The sequence below is a fragment of the Aquarana catesbeiana genome, linkage group LG03 (assembly GCF_042186555.1).
Source record: "Aquarana catesbeiana isolate 2022-GZ linkage group LG03, ASM4218655v1, whole genome shotgun sequence".
Lineage (NCBI taxonomy): Eukaryota > Metazoa > Chordata > Amphibia > Anura > Ranidae > Aquarana > Aquarana catesbeiana.
The window spans coordinates 290200162-290224089 of NC_133326.1; the positions used below are offsets into that span (position 1 = coordinate 290200162).

General features: G+C 43.2%; 1 protein-coding gene across 1 annotated transcript in view; it reads left to right on the forward strand.

Annotated features, from left to right (window-relative positions):
* CEP290 (centrosomal protein 290) overlaps positions 1 to 23928 on the forward strand; it is a 318271-nt gene that overhangs the window by 116891 nt on the left and 177452 nt on the right. The window contains exons 25-27 of the mRNA XM_073620204.1: positions 10024 to 10197; positions 10985 to 11096; positions 14442 to 14647. Of these exons, the coding sequence (XP_073476305.1) occupies positions 10024 to 10197; positions 10985 to 11096; positions 14442 to 14647 (492 nt within the window). The remainder of the gene's footprint in view (positions 1 to 10023; positions 10198 to 10984; positions 11097 to 14441; positions 14648 to 23928) is intronic.

Genomic DNA, 23928 nt, shown 5'->3' on the forward strand with positions numbered 1-23928 from the left:
TCACTGGAACCCCTGGCTATCCTGCTCAGGGCGTCCCGGGAGGTGGAGGGGCTGCGGATCGGCTCCTTGGAGGAGAAGGTGTCATTGTACGCCGATGATGCCCTGTTATACTTGCATGACGCGGACTCCTCCCTGCGGGCTGCGTTGGAGCTCTTCGATGGGTTTGGCCATTTCTCGGGGGTCTGAATAAATTGGACAAAGTCTGTATTATTCCCTCTTGACCCCATGTCGCGGGCCACTGCGGCCACCACCCAATTGCAGTGGGTTTCTAGTTTTAAATATCTTGGTATTTATGTAAGTCGGGACCCCTCTGAATTTTACAAGCTAAATCTGCGCCCAGTACTATTACAACTTAGAGCTGGATGTGCCTCCTGGGGAACTCTCCCGCTTAATCTGTTGGGACGCATTAACCTGATAAAGATGGTTTTTCTCCCCAAGTTTAATTATTTATTTAGAAACTCCCCAATGTGGATCCTGAACATATTCTTTAGAGAACTGGAAAGCTGGCACAATTCACCCTGTGTCTTCCTGTGCGGTACGGAGGATTGGCGTTGCCTAATTTTCAGGTATACTACTGGGCGGCCATTTTGGTGTCAGTCCGCTGGTGGTTTGTCCGCTCTAGAGCCAATGCTGCAGTGTGCCTGGAGGCGGCTCTTCTGGGCTCCTTCGGGGATCTTGGGAACCTCGTATATAGGGGACCTGGGGCTTACACTGATCTTCCACTTCCGACTAGGACGACACTTAGAGTGTGGGTGGTGGCTAGGAAGAGGTTTCACAAGCCAAACCAGTGGTCACCTTTTCAACCTCTGTGGGGTAATTCTAGTTTCCCACACTTTCGTACAATTCCGGACCCACAACTATGGCAAAGTATGGGGTATAGACTCTTCGAGATATCATGCCAGCAGGGCATTTATTGACCTACAGGGACCTCTCCACCAAGTTTAAGTTGCCCAGGTGGATGTATTTCAGATATCAGCAGATGCGCCATGCAGCTCGAGCACAGTTCCCGGGACCTATTGTCCTTTCCATGGATCCCATAGAGGAACTCTTGGCTCAGGAGTCACTTTCCAAGCCTCTCTCTTCCCTCTATTTGTCACTACTCAGCTTGGACTCTCCCAGGTTGGAGAGACTGTGGGAGACGTGGAAGGCTGACATTCCAACACTGGAGAGAGAGGAGTGGAACGATTGTTTTGATGAGGGCTTTGGGTTGGTTATCTCTTCTAGGGATAAAGTAATATAGGCTAAGTTTCTTCATAGGGTGTACTACACCCCGCAGCGACTGCACAGATTGTACCCCTTGAGAGACCCCCTATGTAGTAGGTGTAAACAGGAGATAGGGACATATTTCCATATGTTCTGGACTTGTCCTAAAGTGACTAAATTCTGGTCTGCGGTGTTTGAGGCCATTAATGAGCGCCTTGGGTTATCATTGGTCCAGTCGCCGGAGTTAGCACTGCTGTTATACAGGAAGATGATCAAAGGCCACGTTATACTAAACTCCTGATTGCCTTTCTACTTTACTATGCAAAAAAAAGATTCTTCTTAAATGGACCTCTGCATCCCCCCTCCACCATGACGCTTTGGGAAGAAACTATTAACAAAGCTCTCCCACTATATAAAATGACCTATTTGAATAGGAAGTGCCCCAAGAAGTTTGAGGGTAATTGGTCACCTTGGACGGCTTAAGGTTTTCTTGAGTGACATGTTTGAACGGCATAATGGAACCTTTTGTACCGAGATGCTCTGGCACCTCTCCCCCTACCCCCCCCCCCCCCTATTCATACCCCTCCTTGTATCTGATGTACTTTGCTGGAGATCCATTCTGAATCATTTAAATTATAAATTATTGATGGTCAATCTTGGTTTGATAACAAAATTTTAAATATGACTGTAACTAACATATGGATTCTTGTAGTTCTACCCTCCAGTATCTGATCTGTAATGTATACCATTTATATTTCTGTCTTGTACCATGCTTGTTCTTTATCAATAAAACGAGATCCTTGACCGTGAAAAAAATATCTAATTTGGTTGGCGCAGTGTACTCCAGAATAAATAAAATGTATGCTATTGCGTAGCAGCTCTCTATTGCCCAATGAAGTCCCCTTTAGAGTGAAGAGTGTAGATAGGTGCTGCTACCTGGTAGCAAAGGGAAAGATGACAACCAAAATGTTAAAAATTCTAATGGAAGCCATTGCGCACTACATATTGGACAGTTTTATGCATATCATGCTCTAGTCAAGTACTTCTGTCACTATGTACCCTTTATTCACACTTCTTTTATCCAGAAAATGTTGTGTGTTGTAAGAATGGTCCTTAAACTTTGTGAAATTGTAATGAGTGCATCTTTATATACTGTATAGCCTAGTATTTTCTCAGTTTTCAGAGACCTTCAGGACACAAATATACTTGAACTACTGGGGTTGCTATAAGGAAGAGGATTATTTATTGAGGGAATTAGTTATGTTTAACTGCAATAAATATACATTTCTTTTCTCGGACATCACGGGACACAGAGCCACAGTAATTACTGATGGGTTATAGGGTATCACTAGGTATTGGACACTGGTCACACCCTAATCAGGAAGTTCAACCCCCTATATAACCCCTCCCCTTCCAGGGATACCTCAGTTTTTACACCAGTGTCTTAGGTGTTGGACGTGCAAGGATGTCCTGTGCCGAAGCTCCAAAAGGAATATTCTAAGATCCTATACTGGGGCAAGCCAGGCGACCGGATCCATTCAAAGTGTCTTTTCATGGCCGAATTGAATGGTACCCGGGCCTCGTGTCCGAAGAAACGAGGTTTTACCTGTAACGCTTCTCTTTTTAGAGAGCTGGACCCGCAGATCAGAAAATGGCTTTAAACTTCCTAATTTCTGGCGAGGTGCTTTACAGGCCCAGAACTGAAGGATCCCCCTACTGATGGGGGCCCCAGTCTCTGACGGTTTTTCCACAAACGGAGCCCACCGTGAGAGGCGAAGGCTGGGTCTGTGTAAACTGAACCCTGCGGCCTGGATAAGGTAAGAGGAGATTCCACAGAATTTTAATTCTAGTGGCTTTTCTCCTTTAAGGTGAATGCATGCTATGCCTATTGTGACCACCGGGGGCTGCCAAAAGCACAAACCTTTTCATGTTTGATCTGTCTCAGTGTCCGCTGCATTAGCTCTTCCTCCAGCTCCAAAGGTAGATGGTGGGGGGTTTTCTCTGCGGGGATGGTCCCCCCAGGCTAGGGAAAGGCTCAGGTATGCTGTAAGGCGGGTGAGACCGCACTGTCACAGCCGCTGCCGCCGCCACCGAAGCCGCATTGCGATGCAGGGCCCATCACTGCCGGCCTCCTCCTTATTCCCCCAACCCCAGCCTCCCTTCAGGCTTGTCAGAAAGGGTCGGCTCGCGCGGGAAGCGCTCGTTTTTCAAAAACGAGGGGGGGAAGGGGGGGCGGGGCGTCAGCACAGCGTCAGCGTGCCCAGACGCCCATAGTGCCAGAAAGCATGGCCATTTAAAGCACACTGTACAGGTGCTCTGAGCTTGGGAGAGACACAGAGCTGACAGTCGCATGTAAGGTGGGACACAGGCATTCCCCTAGGCTGCATTTACTAAAGAACACCGGACTGGGCATTTGGTAGCAAGGCTTTTAGCCAGACTACATCGCTCAGCAGTCAGTGTTCGCTTTTGATACCTCACACCTTGTTGCTTTGCACTATGGGTAGAAGAGGTTCAAGCACCCCAAGAACCAGAGGCACTAGGGGGTCTCGTTCAGGTTCTGAGGACCCCCTGTCTGCTACACCATCCCCTCCTGAGGGACCAGGGGCAGCTGGACAGGGAGAGCCATTGGGGTTAGGGGCTACATCTGCTGCCGGCACTTCAGCCCCTGTGTACATTACACAAGAAGTTTTTTCCTCAACCATTTCTGGATTAGAGAAAAAGCTAATGGCCGCGATTACATCTTCACGCAGTGAAAGAAAACGCACAAGGCCTTCCTCTGCTTCCCAAGACCCTCAGTCAGAGGAGCTCTGGGATAAAGGAGATGAATCCCTTTCAGAGGATCGGGATGGGACAGATGATTCCTCTTCGGAGGATTCAGGTGGAGAGCGACCCTCTGCGACTTCCCAAGAGGAGAAAGTCTTAGTGCAGATCCTCACTGGTTTGGTCCGCTCCACATTTAAGTTGTCCCTACCTGAAACTACTACAGAAACCTCTTCTGCTTTGGGGTCACTGAAACCTTTCCAAGCAGCACATGCTTTTCCTGTTCATAATTTACTTGAAAAGCTGCTTTATTCTGAGTGGGATCACCCAGATAAGCGATTTCTTCCGCCGAAAAAGTTTTCTACACTTTATCCTATGGAAGAAAAGTTTATTAAGAGGTGGGGAATACCGGCCATTGATGCGGCCATTTCCTCTGTAAATAGTAATCTGACTTGTCCTGTAGACAACGCTCAGATGCTCAAAGATCCTGTGGATAAAAAGATGGACTTCTTATTGAAAGATGTGTTCTCTTTAGCAGGATCAGTGGCCCAACCTGCAGTAGCAGCGATTGGAGTCTGTCAATACTTAAGAGACCATGTTAAACAGGTCATCAAAGTATTACCTGAACAGCAGGCCCAGGGGTTTGCTAACCTTCCTGCGGCTTTATGTTATGCTGTTGATGCCATTAGAGATTCTATCGTGCAAACCTCTCGCCTCTTGCTTGGGTTGGTGCATATACGTAGAATCTTATGGTTGAAAAACTGGTCAGCCGAAGCACCATGTAAGAAGCTACTGGCTGGGTTTCCCTTCCGTGGTGAAAGGTTGTTTGGAGAGGACTTGGATAATTATATCAAGATGATCTCCTGTGGGAAAAGCACTCTCTTACCTGATAAGAAGAAGAGTAATGCCGCGTACACACGGTCGGACTTTTCGTCTACAAAAGTCCGACAGCCTGTCCGACATACTTCCGACGTACCTTCGGCGGACTTGCGGCAGACTTTCTTACGAACGGACTTGCCTACACACGACCACACAAAAGTCCGACGGATTCGTACGTGATGACGTACACCGGACTAAAATAAGGAAGTTCATAGCCAGTAGCCAATAGCTGCCCTAGCATGGGTTTTTGTCCGTCGGACTAGCACACAGACGAGCGGATTTCGGGGTCCGTCGTACTTACGACGTAAAGATTTGAAGCATGTTTCAAATCTAAAGTCCGTCGGATTTGAGGCTAAAAAAGTCAGTTGAAAGTCCGGAGAAGCCCACACACGATCGGATTACCAGCCAGCTTTAGTCCGTCAGCGTCCGTTGGACTTTTGTAGACGAAAAGTCCGACCGTGTGTACGCGGCATAAGCGTCCCTCTTTTAAACGGACTCTTTCCCCAGCGCCAGGGGCATCAGCCTCCAGGCAGTCACGAGGGTCTCCTCCGTATGGGGCAAGAAACAAGAGTCAACCCCAGGGACACAAGAAATCCTGGGGGAAAAGGTCTTCTAAGCAAGACACTAAGACCTCTTCATGAAGGGGCGCCCCGCTTGCTCGAGTGGGGGGAAAGACGGCTGCAGCTCTCAGGGCCCTGGCAGAAGGACTTCCAGGACAGATGGGTGATCTCCACGGTAACCTTAGGGTACAGACTGGAGTTCCAAGAATGTCCCTCTCCTCGTTTCCTCAGATCAGGTGTTCTCAGAAAGCCAGAAGAGAAGCAGTCGCTCCTTCTAGCGATAAAGCGACTTTTGTCGCAAGAGGTCATTGTGGGGTTCCCACAAAGGATCAAGGATTGAGACTTTGTTCCAATCTTTCTATGGTCCGAAAACCAAATGGGGACGACAGACCCATTTTGGATTTGAGAGATCTGAAATGATTCCCAAGGATGCAGTCCTTTCGTTTGGAATCAATTCAGACAGTAATCTCCGTCCTGCAGGGAGGAGAATTTCTGATATCAATAGGCATCAGAAATGCAGGCCTATATGTGCCCAGTTTTCCTGCTTAACTGGTGTCTGCAGGCAAAGATCACTGCTCTAAGGGAGCTGATTCTGACAGTCAGGGCCAAGAAGGGTCTTTCTGTCCGCCTTTGTATGAGGCTGCAGGGGAAGATGGTGGCTTCATTCGAAGCAGTTCCCTATGCGCAGTTCCAAGCAGAACTGTTGCAACACAGTATTCTGTTGACCTGGAACAGGAAGGTGCAGGCATTAAACTTGCCAATGCACCTATCGCATGCGATGCGTCAGAGCCTCAGTTGATGGCTCATACCCGAAAACCTACAGAAGGGGAAATCCTTCCTACCGGTTGCCTGGGATCCTCTTGCAGGCAGGACGGATGCGTTGGTGATTCCGTGGCATCGGCTCTCACTGATTTATGCATTCCCTCCCATTCTGCTACTGCCACGGCTCCTTCGCAGACTCAGGCAAGAAGGGAAGTCGGCACTTCTGGTGGCCCCCGTTTGGCCCAGAAGAACCTGATAAGCAGAAATAGCAGGGATGATGGTGGGTTCCCGGTGGACCCTACCGATACACCCAGACCTGTTAGCTCAAGGTCCGGTGTTCCAGCCTGCCTCACAAATGCTAGATTTGACGGGTGGGCTATTGAATCCCACGTTCTGAAAAATCGTGGGCTTTCAGGTCCTGTCATATCTACCTTGATCAATGCAAGGAAGCCAGCTTCCAGAATGATTTATCATAGTGTCTGGAAAGCTTATGTATCCTGGTGTGAATCCAGGGGTTGGCATCCCAGGAAATATGTCACAGGTAGAAATCTGGATTTTCTACAGTTAGGATTAGAGATGAAGCTGGCCTTGAGTACCATCAAGGGCCAGGTGTCGGCCTTATCAGTGTTGTTTCAACGGCTGCTTGCTTCGCATTCTCTGATCCGAAACTTTATACAGGGGGTGAGGCGTCTTAATCCTCCGGTTAAGGCGCCCCTAAATCCCTGGAACTTGAACTTGGTTCTATCGGTGTTACAAAAACAACCTTTTGAACCAATACGTCAGATTCCTTTGGTCTTACTGACGAGGAAACTAATTTTCCTGGTAGCTATCTCTTCTGCTAGAAGAGTATCAGAAATAGCAGCTCTTTCCTGTAAAGAGCCTTACTTGATTATACACAAGGATAGAGTGGTACTGCACCCCCATCCTAGTTTTTTACCGAAGGTGGTTTCAGATTTTCATCTAAACCAAGACATTGTGCTACCTTCCTTTTTTCCAGAACCTTGTTCTTCGGAAGAAAGGTCATTACATTCTTTGGATGTAGTAAGAGCAGTCAAGACCTATCCGGAGGCAACTGCTCAGATTCGCAAGACGGATGTCTTGTGCATGCTGCCGGAGGGTCCCAATAGAGGACAGGCAGTGTCAAAAGCGACCATTTCTAAATGGATTCGACAGTTGATTATTCAAGCTTACGGTTTGAAACGGAAGGGTCCCCCGTTTCAGATCAAGGCACATTCCACAAGGGCTATTGGTGCTTCTTGGGCAGTGCATCACCGGGCCTCTATGGCTCAGATCTGCAAGGCCGCAACCTGGTCTTCAGTTCATACATTCACCAGATTCTATCAGGTGGATGTGAGAAGGCATGAGGATATCGCCTTTGGGCGTAGTGTGCTGCAGACAGCGGTACAAGGTCCTCAGGTCTGATAGCACCCTACTTGGTTGTGATTCCCCCCCCCTCAGTTGGCATTGCTTTGGGACATCCCATCAGTAATTACTGTGGCTCTGTGTCCCGTGATGTCCGAGAAAAGAAAATAGGATTTTTTATTACAGCTTACCTGTAAAATCCTTTTCTTTCGACGGACATCACGGGACACAGAGGTCCCGCCCCTCTTCTAATACACCTATACTGCTTTGCTACAAAACTGAGGTATCTCTGGAAGGGGAGGGGTTATATAGGGGGTTGAACTTCCTGATTAGGGTGTGACCAGTGTCCAATACCTAGTGATACCCTATAACCCATCAGTAATTACTGTGGCTCTGTGTCCCGTGATGTCCGTCGAAAGAAAAGGATTTTACAGGTAAGCTGTAATAAAAAATCCTATTTTTCTCCACAGCTGCAATAAACCCTGGGGCCATTCACCGTATGTTATTTATAGTCCCTTTTCTTTTAGTTTAGTAGTATTGCTTTACATCTTTAACAGCCTTTGTCAAGTTTTTTAACCCATAGGAAATAACTTTCCGGTCTCAGAGTACCCCTGCTAAAAATGTACTATATCAAAAACTCATGATACATTAGTGTGATGGTCAATGGGAAGACTGCTCCTTACACTTGTGGTCATTGGGAAGCAATATACCGTATATACTCGAGTATAAGCCGACCCGAATATAAGCCGAGGCACCTAATTTTACCACAACAAAATGGGAAAACTTATTGACTTAAGTATAAGCCTAGGGTGAGAAATGCACAGCTACTGTAAGTGGAAAAGAGGGTCAACAATGCCCATTTGCAGCCTCACTGTGCCCATTTGCATGCCTCACTGTGCCCATTTGCAGCCATAGGTCTCCCGAACTTCAAACTCGGTAGTTATGGCTTCCTAGATGCCCCCTAGCTGCAGCCAAAATTTGGGGTCTCTGGACCCAAAGGGTCCTGAAATTACATTGCTGCAGATGGACACAGTTGACCAACTTTGGAACCCCCTTATCTCGGGGTCACTTTGGAACCCCAAATTTGGTGTGCAAACTCAGTGGAACTAGCACTACAACATATCCAAAGCTGGGGTTCCTAGCACCAAGTGGCCCCGAGATACGGGGCCCCAAAGTCGATTCGGAAAATGTCCAGCACTTTTCTGCAGCAAAGAATAACATTTTCCGAAACGATTTTGGGGCCCCGTATCTCGGGGCCACTTGGTGCTAGGAACCCCAGCTTTGGATATGTTGTTGCACACAAAATTTGGGTTTCCTAGCCCCAAGTGGCCCCGAAATATGGGGCCCCAAAGTCGGTTTGGAAAATGTCATTCTTTGCTGCAGAAAAGTGCTGGACTCGAGTATAAGCCGAGGGGGGCACTTTCAGCACAAAATAATGTGCTGAAAAACTCAGCTTATACTCGAGTATATACGGTAGATAGCTAAAAAAAGATAAATGGTGTCAGTGGGAACATATCTGAGAGGCAGAAATTGGTCACTTTTCAAGGAACTGCTAGCAACCCATGGCTGAATCCTAGAGTTCCATGGAACCCTGGTTAAGAAACCGTGATCTATATTAACACCTCTGCTCTGACCAATAATTTGTATTGCAGGCCATCTTTTATTCTGATCACTTACATGCGTTGCTTTAAGCATTTATTTTTATTTATTTTAAATTGGTTTAAAAGTCATACGTTTTTGTTTTTTTACCTTAATGCATTCAATGCATTAAGGTGAAAAAACTTCCAGTAGCTGTTTATCCCCTTGCTCCTCCTAAACACTTGCCTGAGTCCTGTATAGATTCAGCAACGCGGCCTTCTCTCCTCTCTCCCTGCTCTCACATGCTTGTGAGAGGAAGCAGGTAAGTGTTATGCCGCGTACACACGAGCGGAATGTCTGACAGAAAAAGTCAGACTGAAGCTTTTCATCGTATATTCCGATCGTGTGTATGCCTCATCAGACTTTTTTTTTTTTTTTTCGAAAATTCTGACGGACCTAGAAATAGAACATGTTCTAAATATCTCCAACGGAACCAATTCCTATCGGGAAAACCGCTCTTCTGTATGCTGTTCCGATGGACCAAAAACAACACATGCTCTGAAGAAAATACGAGACGAAAGCTACTGGCTATTGAACTTCCTTTTTCTAGTCCCGTCGTACCCGCTGTACGTCACCACGTTCTTGACGGTCAGACTTTGGTGTGATCGTGTGTATGCAAGACAGTTCCAGCGGAATTCCGTCGAAGCTCTGTCGGAAAAACCTTCAGAGTTTATTCCGACAGGAAAACCGGTCGTGTGTACAGGGCATAACACAGTTATTATTTTAAATTAAAAAAAACTTTAGGTGCTTTAACCTAATGTTGACATTCACATGCTTGATCACTATAAGAAACACATTTGGTATTAAAGAATTTACATTTTAAAAATGTTCTTTTTTTTTTTTTTTTTTTCTTCAACAGGAAATTGCTGCTTTCAAAATGGCGGCTTTACAAAAAGCCCTGGATGACAGTGTACCTTTTTCAGAGTTGGAAATGGCCAATAAACAGTACAATGATCTAACTGCCAAATATAGGGATATGCTGCAGAAGGATAATCTGCTTGTACAGAGGACAGAAAATTTAGAGCATTTGGAGGTAACTTGTGCTTCCAACATATAAGAATAACAACAACTTGCAGACTAATATTACTTCTGCCCTGCTTATGTAAATCTTGAGGGCATATTTACAGAGAGAGCAAGCAACACATATTATATGTTATAAATTGGCCTTGTTTTGTAAATTGATCTTTTTATATACCACAAACATTCTTGGTCTTGTGTCTAGGGTAGAAGAGGGTAGCTTCAAGGGGAAATATTTTTTTCTTTTTTTGCTCCTTATATGGTCTTCTATAAACAAAAGGTTATTCAGCAACAGAACTAAAGGGGCACAGGGTCTCCTGGACAGACGTTCTGTAGCTTAATAAAACAAATCCAGATCATTTGTGTTTGCTGGTGGTCATTTAAAAAAGGACCATTTACAGGTGGCCATCCAAAATAATACACTTTACAGGTGGGTATATAAAAAAAGGGCTCTTTACCAGTGGCCATATAAATAAGAGCACTTTACCAGTGGCCGTATAAAAAAGATAGCATGCTCCCTTTAGTAGCTCATTTCATGTTAGTTTTTTTTTTTAACAATACTAATCCCTAAACTGGATCTACAATAAAGGAGAGGGATATTGTAATTAAAGTTGTCATTAGTCACGTGTGACTAGGTAAGCATGATTTCTAAATACAGCCCTAAGAACATCATATAAAATATTTTCATATATACAGCTTTAGGGGTATTTAAAGCTACTTTCACTCACAGTAAATGAACTGTATACAGTTTTGGTGTCCCCGAGAAAAGGAAAATGATTTAACTTTATGGTTCCTTCCAACAGCATGAAAATACATCCTTAAGATCGCAGATCACTTCTTATATTAGAGAACTGGAAATCGCTAAAGAAAAACTGAATACACTTGAGCAAGCCTGGGAATACATAGGTGCATTGGGTATGTACAGCAGATTTCCATGTGGGTTTCATGCATATAGGACTTTGATTCAGTGGACAGAATTGTGCAGTAGACCATTGTAGATACTCATAAATCACTATTCTGAATATTGTAAGCTGCACAATGATTTTTTAGTGGTTACTGTGTGTTATGTAGTTCAATGCCGTTTAGACTCTTAGGAAAAATTACACGAAAAAGCTCTTTGCTTATATTGGCTTAATCTTTGAAATTGTGGAGTTCATTTTAGACCTAGGCTAGCCCAGGATAACCCTTCCTACCCTGCTGAGAAAAGTCTAACACTCTATTTTATTTGCTTTTTTTTAATCTTCTTTGTGTCATTATTTTCTTCAGTGGCTTCAATCAAGATTACTTGTTACACTGCTGCTTGAGCTGGTCTGTATATATCTGCTATCCAGATCTGCATAATGGCATTTTCCAGACCTGAGTGTACTCTGTTGGTTAACTGTATTGCACTTTTCAGGTCCAGAGCCATGGTACAGCCACATGTGTGATCCTGTCTCTGAAAACTCACTTTGTGAGTAGGGCCTTTTGGACTGAGGCTGGGTACCTTTCACATTTCTCACCACCGCCAGTTTTCACTACTGTGAATGTGTCCATTGGTGAAGTGTTGTATGCTACATGTTCTCTGTCCTGCCATTCACCATAAAGAAAGCATCATCCAGCTGTTGCTCGAGCTTTGATAAGTACCAGAATTCTCATCTCTGACTTATTTTTACAGCTCACCTGCAGTGACTTGTTCACCTTCAGCCAACTGACCCTTATCAGCCCCAATTGGGTTTCTGAGTACCTGAGGCCTTGCCTGACACTTTGGGTTTAGCTGTATCACCACAATGTGGCCATAGCATGTCAGTACATAGACAAAGAGGGATCAGTCCTGCCATTGGGCTTTTTGTGAATTCATCTGGTTGTATGGGAAACTTTCTATAATGCAAAAAAATCTGTGTTGCTCTTTTCACATATCCACTATTTCCTCAAAACGTATGACTAAGTGAGGACATTTTTTACACCCACCTCCTGTGGACTCTAACGTGAACACTCCAATATATGAAATAAAATTATAATTGTAAAAATAACATCAAATCCAAAATGTGATAAAGTCCTGTATTCAAAGTACAATTCCAACAATCACAAGAAAATAAATAATAAAGGGACCTTCAAGTGTGAGGAAATCTCATACAGATCGTGATAAAGTCCTGTGTACATTGGAAAATGTCCCCAAGTTCATCCAGTGGTGCAACACAAAAGTGAGAAGGATCTTCAAAAAGACTAATTCCAGTTCCCCAAAGTGTGCACTCCACCACTGTACATTTCAGATGTGCCCTCACCTTCACGGATGGACCCCACAACATACATGAGGCCATTTACCTTACAACATGTAAACATTGGCTTCTCATTACATAGCACTGCTCCTGTCACTTTCTGGGAATACTTGTAAGCCCGCAGTGAATTCCGCTCAGCATGGTGACATCATGATCCCGCCCCTGACACATTGCATCCAATGCAGACAGACTTTTTCAAAGGTACCTACCTTTGAAAAAGTCTGTATTTTGATGCAACACATCAGGTAGATGTCACCACGCCGGGCGGAATTCACTGCTTACAAGCATTCCCCCGACAGTAATAGAAGCAGTGCTATGTAATGAGAAGCCAGTGTTTACATTTTGTAATGCAGGCGAATCTTTTATCTCTCTAATAAAGTGTGTTGGTATATTGCACTACGAATGCTTTCTTCTCTTTATGAACATTAACTTTTGCTGTTGAGGAGGAGAAGAAATTAGTGAAGCTGCTGTGGAAAATGCATGGAACTCTGTGTAATCTCACTTTGAAGTAAAAGATTTTTTTTCTCTTGTGATTGTAGAAATTGTACTTTGAACATAGGACTTTATCACTAATTGGATTTGATATTTTTTGTATTTTTGGAATTATGTATTTGTGATCATTTCTATTTTGCTTTATTTTATTTTATATATTGGTGTGTTCATGTTATAATTCACAGGAGGAGGGTGTGTGAATGTGAAATTTTTTCACACTTAGTCATACATTTTGAGGAAATATTGGACATGATGATATTGAAAAGCTCTACACTGATTTTGTTTACATTAAATAAAGCTTTTTGAGTTGATGTGAGCAGCTTTTCTGTTTGTGTTATAGAGTGTTGGAGTGACGAGGTATTTTATCATTCTTGTATGGGAAGCTTGCCTTTCAGGCATTTAGGTGTAGAGAGTTTCCCCTTAAATATTTAGGGTAATTCCTTGGCCCTGTCACTCTCTCCAGTTATGCCCCCTGCTTTCACTTGTGCTACCGCAATGATTGCTACATCTCCCCCAGTTCCTTTGGATTCCTCTCAGAACTGGACCCCTCGCTCCAGAGCCAGCTAGGATCACCTTTCCTTATCACTTTCCGTTCCTTTTAACATTGCTAATTCCCCTATGGTACCTGGTACCCCTCAGTTTCTCGCTAGTTTAGGTACGATGTACCCTTCTGCGAAGAGCCATTCCCTCGGCTGTCTACTTTTTTTTTTAATTGAGCATCAGGTTAATTCTCTCTGCCCTCCGTCTGGTCGTAATGATAGCTTTCCCTATATTGTAGGGAGCTCGGCCTTATCGAGTTCAGATTTGGGTGTTGGTCTTTCAATGACTTGTGAGGTCAAGGCAGTTCCCAGCTCTCTCCTTGGGCCTGTTAGCGGTTGTTGCTGTGTTGCCCACTTCTCAGTTGGACTGCTTTTGGACATCTCAACTGTATCCAAAATCCTGTGCTCCTCAATGAATGGGAAAGAAAATTTGATTTTTTTTTTATTCACCTTAAATTTCTTTTTTTAGAGTCTATTGAGGGACACTGGTCCCACCCCTCTTTTCTTTATGCTCATGCTTTTGGTACTGCTTGCTACAAACTGAGGCATGTTGGTGGAGGAAGAGTTGTCCTGGGGGTGGCTTACAATTTTTCTGTTGGTCAGTGTTCAATCCTTCTGTAGGCAGCCATATAACCCCCGTTTCTAAATTGCTGTGTCCCTCAATGGGCTCTCAAGAAATTGGTTTTACAGTGAATACAAAAATCCTACTTTTGTCTGGACTAGGTAAGTAATTTATTCCCTTTGTTAGGCCACCCCTACAAGGCATTTTGCAAAGTATGCATTTATATTTTATCTTTCAAACGTCATACAGTATATGCAATGGGAACAAAAGCAGAGGGAAAACTATGGAGGAAAAAAAAGAAAATAACAGAATTGAATTGGAAATTGTATCCCATATCTTATTTTAATTGTTTAATTGTTGTCTTGTGATAGGTTGTTGAAAAAAAAAATCACTCTGTAATGTTTTCCTGTAGGAGATAATTCTGCAATGGATAAAGCTGCTAAAGCGATTACCAATAATGAAATAGTGTCCATTTCCAAAAAAATCACAATGCTGGAAATGAAAGAGCTAAATGAAAGACAAAGAGCAGAGCATTCCCAGAAGATGTACGAACACTTGAGAACTACCTTGAAACAAGTAGAGGAACGTAACTTTGAACTAGAGTCCAAGTTTGCTGAGGTAAGAACTATTTGGCCTTCTTTTCAAGTGAAGGTTGGGAACATGATAAGTTATTGTGTGCAAATGTATTTTCTGTCATAACTTTATTATTGTCTTTAAAGAGGAAGTAAACCCTGCGGGGGAAAAAAAATGTTCCCCTTCCCAGCAAAGTAAAGTCATAATGTGCTAGTATGCGTCGCATACTAGCACATTATGTGACACTTACCTGCAAACAAAGCCCACGCTGTCCCCGCTGGAGGCCGGATCAATGTTTGCCCATTTTCCTTCCGTGGGGGCCATAGACGCCATGGACTCCGGCTATGTGACTGTCTGGAGCCACGTGACGTCACTCCCGTGCATGCACGTGGGAGCCGCCAGTCACAGCACGGCCATTGCTTCAGATCGCATGCACCGATGACATCATCGGCGCAGTATACAGTAAATATCTCCTAAACTGCGCACGTTTAGGAGATATTTACAGTACCTATAGGTAAGCCTTATTCTAGGCTTACCTATAGGTACAAGTACTGCAGCGAGGTTTACAACCACTTTAATAGTACAATATGACATGCATTAGTATGGCCAAGAACCTAGATTAGGCTTAAAGTGGTTGTAAACTCTCATAAACACACTGCCATTATCCATTCTCTTATGTGGCAATAGGAATGGTGGCCCACCTTATCTAAGGACTAGTAAGCAGACAAATATTGTTTTTGTTTTGTTTTTATTTTTGTTCCTGGGTTCCATTTTAACATTTTAAACTGCATATTATACATTATAAACTTGTCTGATTTAAAAAAAAAAGTTTGATGTAGTTGTTGATATAACAGAGATTTATATGTTTACATTTTTCCAGTCAGTGAGCCAATGAGGGAAGAGAGGGGGCGGGGCTGCGGCTATGACTCTGTGTCTGAATGGACAAAGGGAGCTGCTGTGCAGCTCGGGTGCCCCCATAGCAAGCTGCTTGCTGTTGGGGCATTCAGTAGGAGGGAGGGGCCAGGAGCACCGAAGAGCGAGACTTTAGTATCAACACTCAAAAAGCAAAATGTATTATCTTCTGTAATATTTTATGCTAAAGGAAAAAAATAAATAAAATCATGTTATATTTGATTTCACTCAGTGTTACAGTATGTAGTCATGATTGTTAGGCATTCATTTGTGATCCACTAAATTATTTTCACCCATACTTATTAAAGCTTATTAGTTTACCAGTAACACCAATAATGCTATCCTAAAGGCTGCAGTTGCACTTAAGTGTTAGTGCAGCCAAATTTTTGAATCTTCTCAGACTGCTTCTGGTCAGGACTGTTGAAGATTTTTACAGTACATGTTATGCCACCTCTTACTTGTGCTTAAGTGTGTTTGTGAGGCTTCTTTAGAGAACTTGCTCAACTATTAAACACACTGTTATGCATTTGCAAAGGCTTAGACCAGTGGTTCTCAACTCCTGTCCTCAGGACCCACTAAAAGGCCAGGTTTGTAAGATAACTGAAATATATCACAGGTGATATCATTTGCTGCTCAGTGATTGCAGTATTCTAGTCTGCATCTACCCAAGGTAATACTTAAAATCTGGCCTGTTAGTAGGTCCTGAGGACAGGAGTTGAACCACTGGCTTAGACTAAGGGCCTTCTCAGAAAAGTAATGAGTTAATAGGACAGCTAGGTGCAAAACATAAATGCTTTGCTTAAATTCAGAAAGTTTAAACTGGAATTTTTATAAGGCATAGGGTCCTCTTACTCTGTCCCCTGGCAGCAGGTGGTAGCGTTTTCCTGTGACCCCCCCCCCCCCCAGGCTTTTTGGATCACACACATATGGGGTTGTGTCCATGATACTCTGGGGCTCACAGTAAGTGGGTTGAACACCACTGAGCGTGGTTCAGCCAGGAAGATGACTGCAGAGGAGGACAGTGTTGGCGCTTAGAAAGGGCATGTAGTGCTTGTCAGACTGTTATTTATACTGCAGTTGGCTATTGAAAAAAAACACTCCACAAAGCTGGGCATGGGCTTTTTTCCTGATTTGGAGAGATATTGATGCCCTTTGTAAGCCTGAGCCTAGGATTCAAGTGACTGCTTAAGGGACGAAAGAATCTATTTGATTGCAAGCAACACAAGGTGACTGCACTTTAGCACCCTTACCTTAAGCACTGTGGAGGCAAGGTTCATATTAAAGCACAAAAAGAGGTGGGGGGGAGTGGCCGGCGAACAGACATGATGGCTGCTCAATTCACAGTCTCTTCTCACTTGGGCAGGTTTCAGTGTCTCTCTGCTCTCCTGCATCCCGAGCATCACCTCCGCTACCCGCCCGTACACCGCACTCGGTACCTCACAGCAGTATGTTGCTGAAGTAGCGTAAAGAGGAATACCTCCCATGGAAACACACAGCCTTTATGTTCCAGCCGAGCAGCGTGGCCAAGATGCCACCACGCCCGCGTCTTATGCAATGCAGCCCCCAACTCTCACATCCCAGTGGATCTCTGGGGAAGCTGTCCCGCTGCCAGGGTCAGTGGATCCTCTGCACACCGGACCCACCTCTCCAGCTTTTCCCCTGGGTACACCAGCATCTGGAAGCCCTGCTAAAGCGAGGATGAGGCTGGACTCTCCAGCAACAGACATACATGAGGTGAGCCATCCAGCCCACACACACGGCTCACAAGCCACAGCCAGACCCCATCAGCTCTTACCCTACTGCAGGCCAACCTGTCATAGACACTACACTGAAGGAGATGCTAATCTCACTCAGGAGCTCCTTGCAAGCTGATATGCTGTCCTTCCTGCATAAATTTGATCACAACATTACTGTTTTGGAAGACAGTGTCACATATAGAAGTGAACATTGGTGATGTTACCAGTACAGCCAATGAACTTATAGATGCACACACTGACCACAGAGAAGAGCCGATACAGATCAGGGATAAGCTGGCGAATATCGAGGATAGGTCTCGCCGCAATAATGTGAAAATACGCGGCATACCTGAGTCAGTACAAACATCAGACTTACCCTCTTATGTCAAAGCCCTGATTAAAGCTGTATTACCTGATCTGAAAAACATATAATTGATCATTGACCGGATTCACAGGCTCCCGAAACCCCTGTTTTTGCCTGAAACAATGCCTAGAGATGTGATACTTTGCATTCACTTTTACCATGTGAAGGAACAACTTAAGCAAAAGATGAGAGCTATGGGAACCCTACTAGACCCTTACGCTACATTACAAATTTTTGCTGACCTCTCTCGACACACCCTGCAGCGCCCTTGCTCCAGCTAAAATGTTGTTCACTCATAATGGCTCCAAACATAGCGTATCTTCACTCCAATACGGACTACTCCTCTTTTAACGGATTGGAAAATCATCCACGACGCACCCTCCGATACCCTGTTTCAACACATTGGAGGAACGGAACGCCTTACTCGCTACCCAAACACGGCAACAAAGTGCAATACCATCACTAACAATCTTCAGGAATGCTAATTAGATGCAGACCTCTCCAGTGAGTGGCCAAATATGGCCTCTGGAACGTCATAGGACATTGATCCTTAATCTGTTTTGCTTTGTTTGTCTTGTTCTACTTCTACATTACTTATCACTTGGTTTCCTACCTTCTCTATTGATTCTGCTCACTGTGGACTCTGATGACCCACAAACTGTGGCTTAGCTCATGGCCCCTCCCCTGTAACTTTGTATGCAAATTCTACATCTTGCTAATTCAACAACCAGGAAGTACAGACCAATGACCATCAAACTCCTCACAATCAGCGCTAAGGGCCTCAACCACCCTGCGAAAAGAGCATCACTCTGGAAACTTGCAACTCAGAACCAGTGTGATATCCTATGCATACAAGAAACGCACTTTTAAGCATCTAACACTCCTACCTGCACCAACAAAAACTTCACCAATATTTTCACAGCCTCAGCTCCTGCAAAGAAAAAGGGAATATTAATCGCATTAAAAACTACTTATGCTTCCATTTACAAGAATGCATTAAGGATTATGTCCAAAGACATTCTGGTAGGTTAATTAGATCCTGTTGAAAAAATTGGCCAAATATGTGTATGTTGTATGTGTATGTGTTTGTAAGCGTGTCGGGACCCCATGGGGCAAAGGACCGCGCTATACCGCAGATGGACACCGGCGGCAAAAGCGCCCTGAGGCGATTCAGTTCGCATAGGTAGCGCTATACAAGTCACTCATTCATTCATTCACGGTTGGTTTCTCATTCTCAGCTGTACCATTAATGAAGCCCCATACACCATCATCACTGCATACGCACTGAACGTCCACCAAATTGGCTTCTTCTGAAAACTACACAAAAAAGTTGCTTCAATCCAACAAGTAGCAAAAATTTGGTGTGGGGACTTTATTGCCACCCCAGACCCAGAGATGGACTCCACTGCTTTACCCACAAGACGCAGACCCACACTGAACCCCCTTGCTATCTTCCTTCAATTTATATGATGTGTGGTGATGCCAACATGTGGAAGAACGGGACTGCACCTTCTTTTCTCCATGTCATGGTCTGATCACTCCACAGTATGCATCATTATAGAGGACTATCAGAAATCGCCCTCTGCTTACCTATGGTGTATGGACACCAAGATTTTGCAAACTACCCCCTATGCAAGCTCCCTACGCGACAACCTTGAAAACTTGATTTCATTGAATAAGGACTCAGTTGATGATCCCAACACACTATGGACCGCGCATAAGGCTATTAAGCGAGGCCTTTTTATTCAGTTTGGGTCTAGGGATAAGAAGCTAAGGAAGCAGCGACTGGACTCTCTCCTCATGAAGATCCAGACCATTGACACACTCAATAAAATGCAACCCTCGGCTGAGCTCAAGTCTAAACTGATCAAGCTGCGACTTGACTGAAGATCCCACTTATTAGAAAATTTTGACTACCTCCAGAAGCGCCTTTAAATTGTGATTTTATATTCATGGAAACAAAGCAGGGAAACTTCTTGCCCAACAAATTCAAGGCCACTAAAACTCAAATACCCTACCTCTACCACCCTATGAACAAGACTAAAGTACTAGACCCACAGGCCATAGCGGAGACATTTAATAGGTATTACAGCACCCTCTAGAACTTAAAGGATGAGACTTCTCTTGAGCACCCAGACGTACCATACAGGCCTTTCTCAACTTGGTTCACCTCCCCTGTCTCTCAACTGATCAATTAAACAATCTCAGTGCCCCTTTCTCCACTACTGAGGTGGGTAAAGCCATATACTCCCTTCCAAAAAACAAGCTTTCTGGCCCAGATGGTTTTGCAGGGGAATGTTACCAACATTTTAAACCCATCCTGCTTGAGCATATTACAAATGTTTTCAATGCTGCTGCTTCCTTGGCTTCATTCCCACAAAAAAAGTTAAAAGCTTTGATCGTCACTATACCAAAGCCAGGGAAGGAACCTACCACACCCCAAAACTTTTGGCCCATTTCCCTACTCAATCACGATACTAAACTTTACGCCAAGGTAATAGCTTACAGATTTGTTGACCTACTGCCTTCCCTCATTCACCCAGATCAATCCGGATTCACAAAGGGTCGTCATGCCTCAGACGCTATTTGCAGAATGATCAATATCATTCACCATGCTGAAAGACTGGGGATGCCTTCTCTGCTTCTCTCTCTGGATGCGGAGAAGGCATTCAATAGCGTCCAATGGCAATACTTAGATTCGACGCTTCAGAAGTTTGGCTTTCACGGTCATATTCTCTCAGCAATGTCCTTATACTCTTGCCCCTCAGCTCAAGTTTACTGCTCCGCCGCGCTATCCAAGCCTTTTTTAATATCAAACGGCACAAGACACAGGTGCCTCCTCTCCCCTCATCTTTAACCTGGCTATGAAACCCTTGGCTGAAAAATTAGAACCCTCTCAGATATACCTGGCTTCAAAATAGGTTCCACGGAGCATAAAATTTAACTTATTCGCAGACAATGTCATCCTCATGATGACCAACCCTGCATCTTCCCTGGCTTCGGTACAGCAATCTTTAAATGAATTCAGTCTTGCTTCCTACTACGAAGTGAACGCATCTAAGTCTCACATACTGCCCTTAGGCTTACTGAATGACATGCATACCACTCTCGAAAACAAATATCCCCACGGGTGGGCTAAGGATTCCCTTTCCTACTTAGGAATCAAACTTAAAAATCTGTGTCCTCTCTCTACCAGGCAAACTTTGTCCCCTTTCTAGACAATCTACCAAAGGATCTAGAAAAAAATCACAAAACTCACTTTCTCATGGTTGGGCAGATTATTAGCATTTAAAATGATCCATCTGCCACAGCTACTGTACTTATTCCGATCCCTACCCATCCCAATCATACTAACCTTTTTTAATTCCCTTCAGTCTCTACTGTGGCGCACGGAGTGGCACAGAAAAAAACAAAAAAACAGAACCACTCAAACGTGTCTCTTCAAACATAGATCTGTGGGAGGTACAGGGTATATCTGCTTCAGAGGCTACTACGTAGCCCCCATACTTGCACAAGTAAAAGCATGGCTCTTCATGCTTGTGGAGTGGTATGGAAGCCCTCCAGATCCCAGGGTGTAATTTAAAAAAGGGCTACTTGGCTCCTCCTCAAGGAAACTGAGTAATACTAATCTCTCCCCCACAATCATAGCCACTAAAAGAGCGTTCGACTACTACATGGCCGATGCTACAATAGGGGACAGTCCATGCAAAATCCCTCTTTCAGTTTCTGTGCTATCAGTACTTATACTCAAAATCACTATGAAATTTTGGGAGGAAAAGGGCATCTTACTCCTCTCTGACGGTTTCTCTATACTTAGATGACCTCCTTATCTCATTTTCCTCCCTACAAAAATCCTTCTCATTACCAAGCAAGGAGTACTTCATGTACATCCAAGTATCTCAATGCTTATGTAAAGAAAGGGGACATTGAGGCCGGGACAGGCCCCCGGACTTTTAACGGTGCTGGGATAAATGAGGTAGAAAAGGTAGGATAAAAAGATCTTTTATTCAACAATCTTTTTAAAAAATAATAATATAATATAATATAATATATAATAATAAAATAATAAATGTTTACAAATGTTTACAAAACAATTAAGATAATTGATTGATACAGGAGTTGATACCACTTTCTCAACATGTTTCGCTTTCTTAAGCTTCTTCAGGAGACATAATGTGGCATTTGATCAACTATAAGGTAGAAAAAACAGCAATAAGAGTTTTATGTCTGCTAATATTTCATAATATATATCCGTTAAGTCAAAAAAGAACAAATTTTGAAAAGAATTTTTCGGAGAAATTTTTTTACACATATAGACCCAAGAGGGAATGTATCGTAGAAGAAAAAATAATAATATAAATATATACAGTGTATGAAAAAAAAAAAAAAAACACAATATGTATGTGTACACATTTAATTCAGCATACATCACGTCATAAATTGTTCATTGATCTTACTGTCTACGGGTAAGATCAATGAACAATTTATGACGTGATGTATGCTGAATTAAATGTGTACACATACATATTGTGTTTTTTTTTTTTTTTTTTCATACACTGTATATATTTATATTATTATTTTTTCTTCTACGATACATTCCCTCTTGGGTCTATATGTGTAAAAAAATTTCTCCAAAAATTCTTTTCAAAATTTGTTCTTTTTTGACTTAACGGATATATATTATGATATATTAGCAGACATAAAATTCTTATTGCTGTTTTTTCTACCTTATAGTTGATCTAATGCCACATTATGTCTCCTGAAGAAGCTTGAGAAAGTGGTATCAACTCCTGTATCAATCAGTTATCTTAATTGTTTTGTAAACATTTATTAGTGTTTTTTCTCTCTGTCTGTTTTTTTTTTTTTTTTTTTTTTTTAAAGATTGTTGAATAAAAGATCTTTTTATCCTACCTTTTCTACCTCATTTATCCCAGCACAGTTAAAAGTCCCGGGGCCTGTCCCGGCCTCAATGTCCCCTTTCTTTACAAATGTACTTTCTGGGATGTGGTGCTTCTGATTTTTCCTCTCTTCCATTATTCTATCTCACTGCTTAATCTGTAATCCCCATCTCCACAAATATGTACATAGGAAAGTATGGGAATACCTTGGGTCAGATACCATAGATGCTAAAAGTATCATCCTTTTGTACAGCTTACTGCAAGACAAATCTTCATTTAACAAATTGCTTCCTATGAATAAATGGGAAAGAGACATAAGTACTATTTTTGATGATTCCCAATGGAAATCTGCCATATGCTCTAATCTCCGCATGACACGCTCCTCCAACTTATGGGATCTTACTTACAAACTGAATCTCAGATGGTGCATCACTCCTTCACAGTTGCATACATTTGACCCGACCACATCACCTCTATGTTGGAGGAAATGTGGGAAAACAGGGCATTTATACCATTTACTTTGGTTATCTACTGACATTGCTTCCTTCTGGAACACGGTTTTCAAGCTTATTACTAATGTAACTGGAATTACCATTCCACCCTTACCTGAACTAGTGTTACTCAGCATAGGTATTGACAATATCCCTACCTACATGCGGTGCTTAACCGTACATATCCTTTTAGCGGCCAGATTGTCAATCGTCAGACAATGGAAATCCCTCACTCATATCTCTATCTATGATATCATCCACCTCGTACACACACACTACTCAAATGAATATATATTCGCTGTATCTGAGGGCCGTATGAATCCTGCAAAAAACAAATGGGAATTATGGTCAAACGGGTATGATCAGAATGATCACAATCCTATCTAATCTTCCTTTTGGTATCGTCCTCCATGCCAGATGTCTAAACTGCTACCTATATGCTAAGCTCCTATTTTTCTGTATTACCAGATATTGGCAACCATTTCTTGTCAAGAACGATGTAACATAAGAGTTGGCTGTGTTGTCTCTTCCTCAAGACAAAGTGTGTTCCCAGTTGGGGTGTCTGGGGGGGAAGATAATGCCATTGATCACCTAATAAAAGCACTTCTGATGTTCAAATATGCTTGTTATTTTTATTCTGTAATCAAATGACTATGTACCTTTTGCTATGTATTAAAGTATGACGGATACTTTTTTTCCTGTTTTTTTTTCTTTCTTTTGATAAAACCCAATAAACTATAAAAAAAAAACAAAAAAACAAAAAGAATGGTGCTACAGTATCTCACAAAAGTGAGTACACCCCTCACATTTTTGTAAATATTTTATTATATCTTTTCATGTGACAACACTGAAGAAATGACACTTTGCTACAATGTAAAGTAGTGAGTGTACAGCTTGTATAACAGTGTAAATTTGCTGTCCCCTG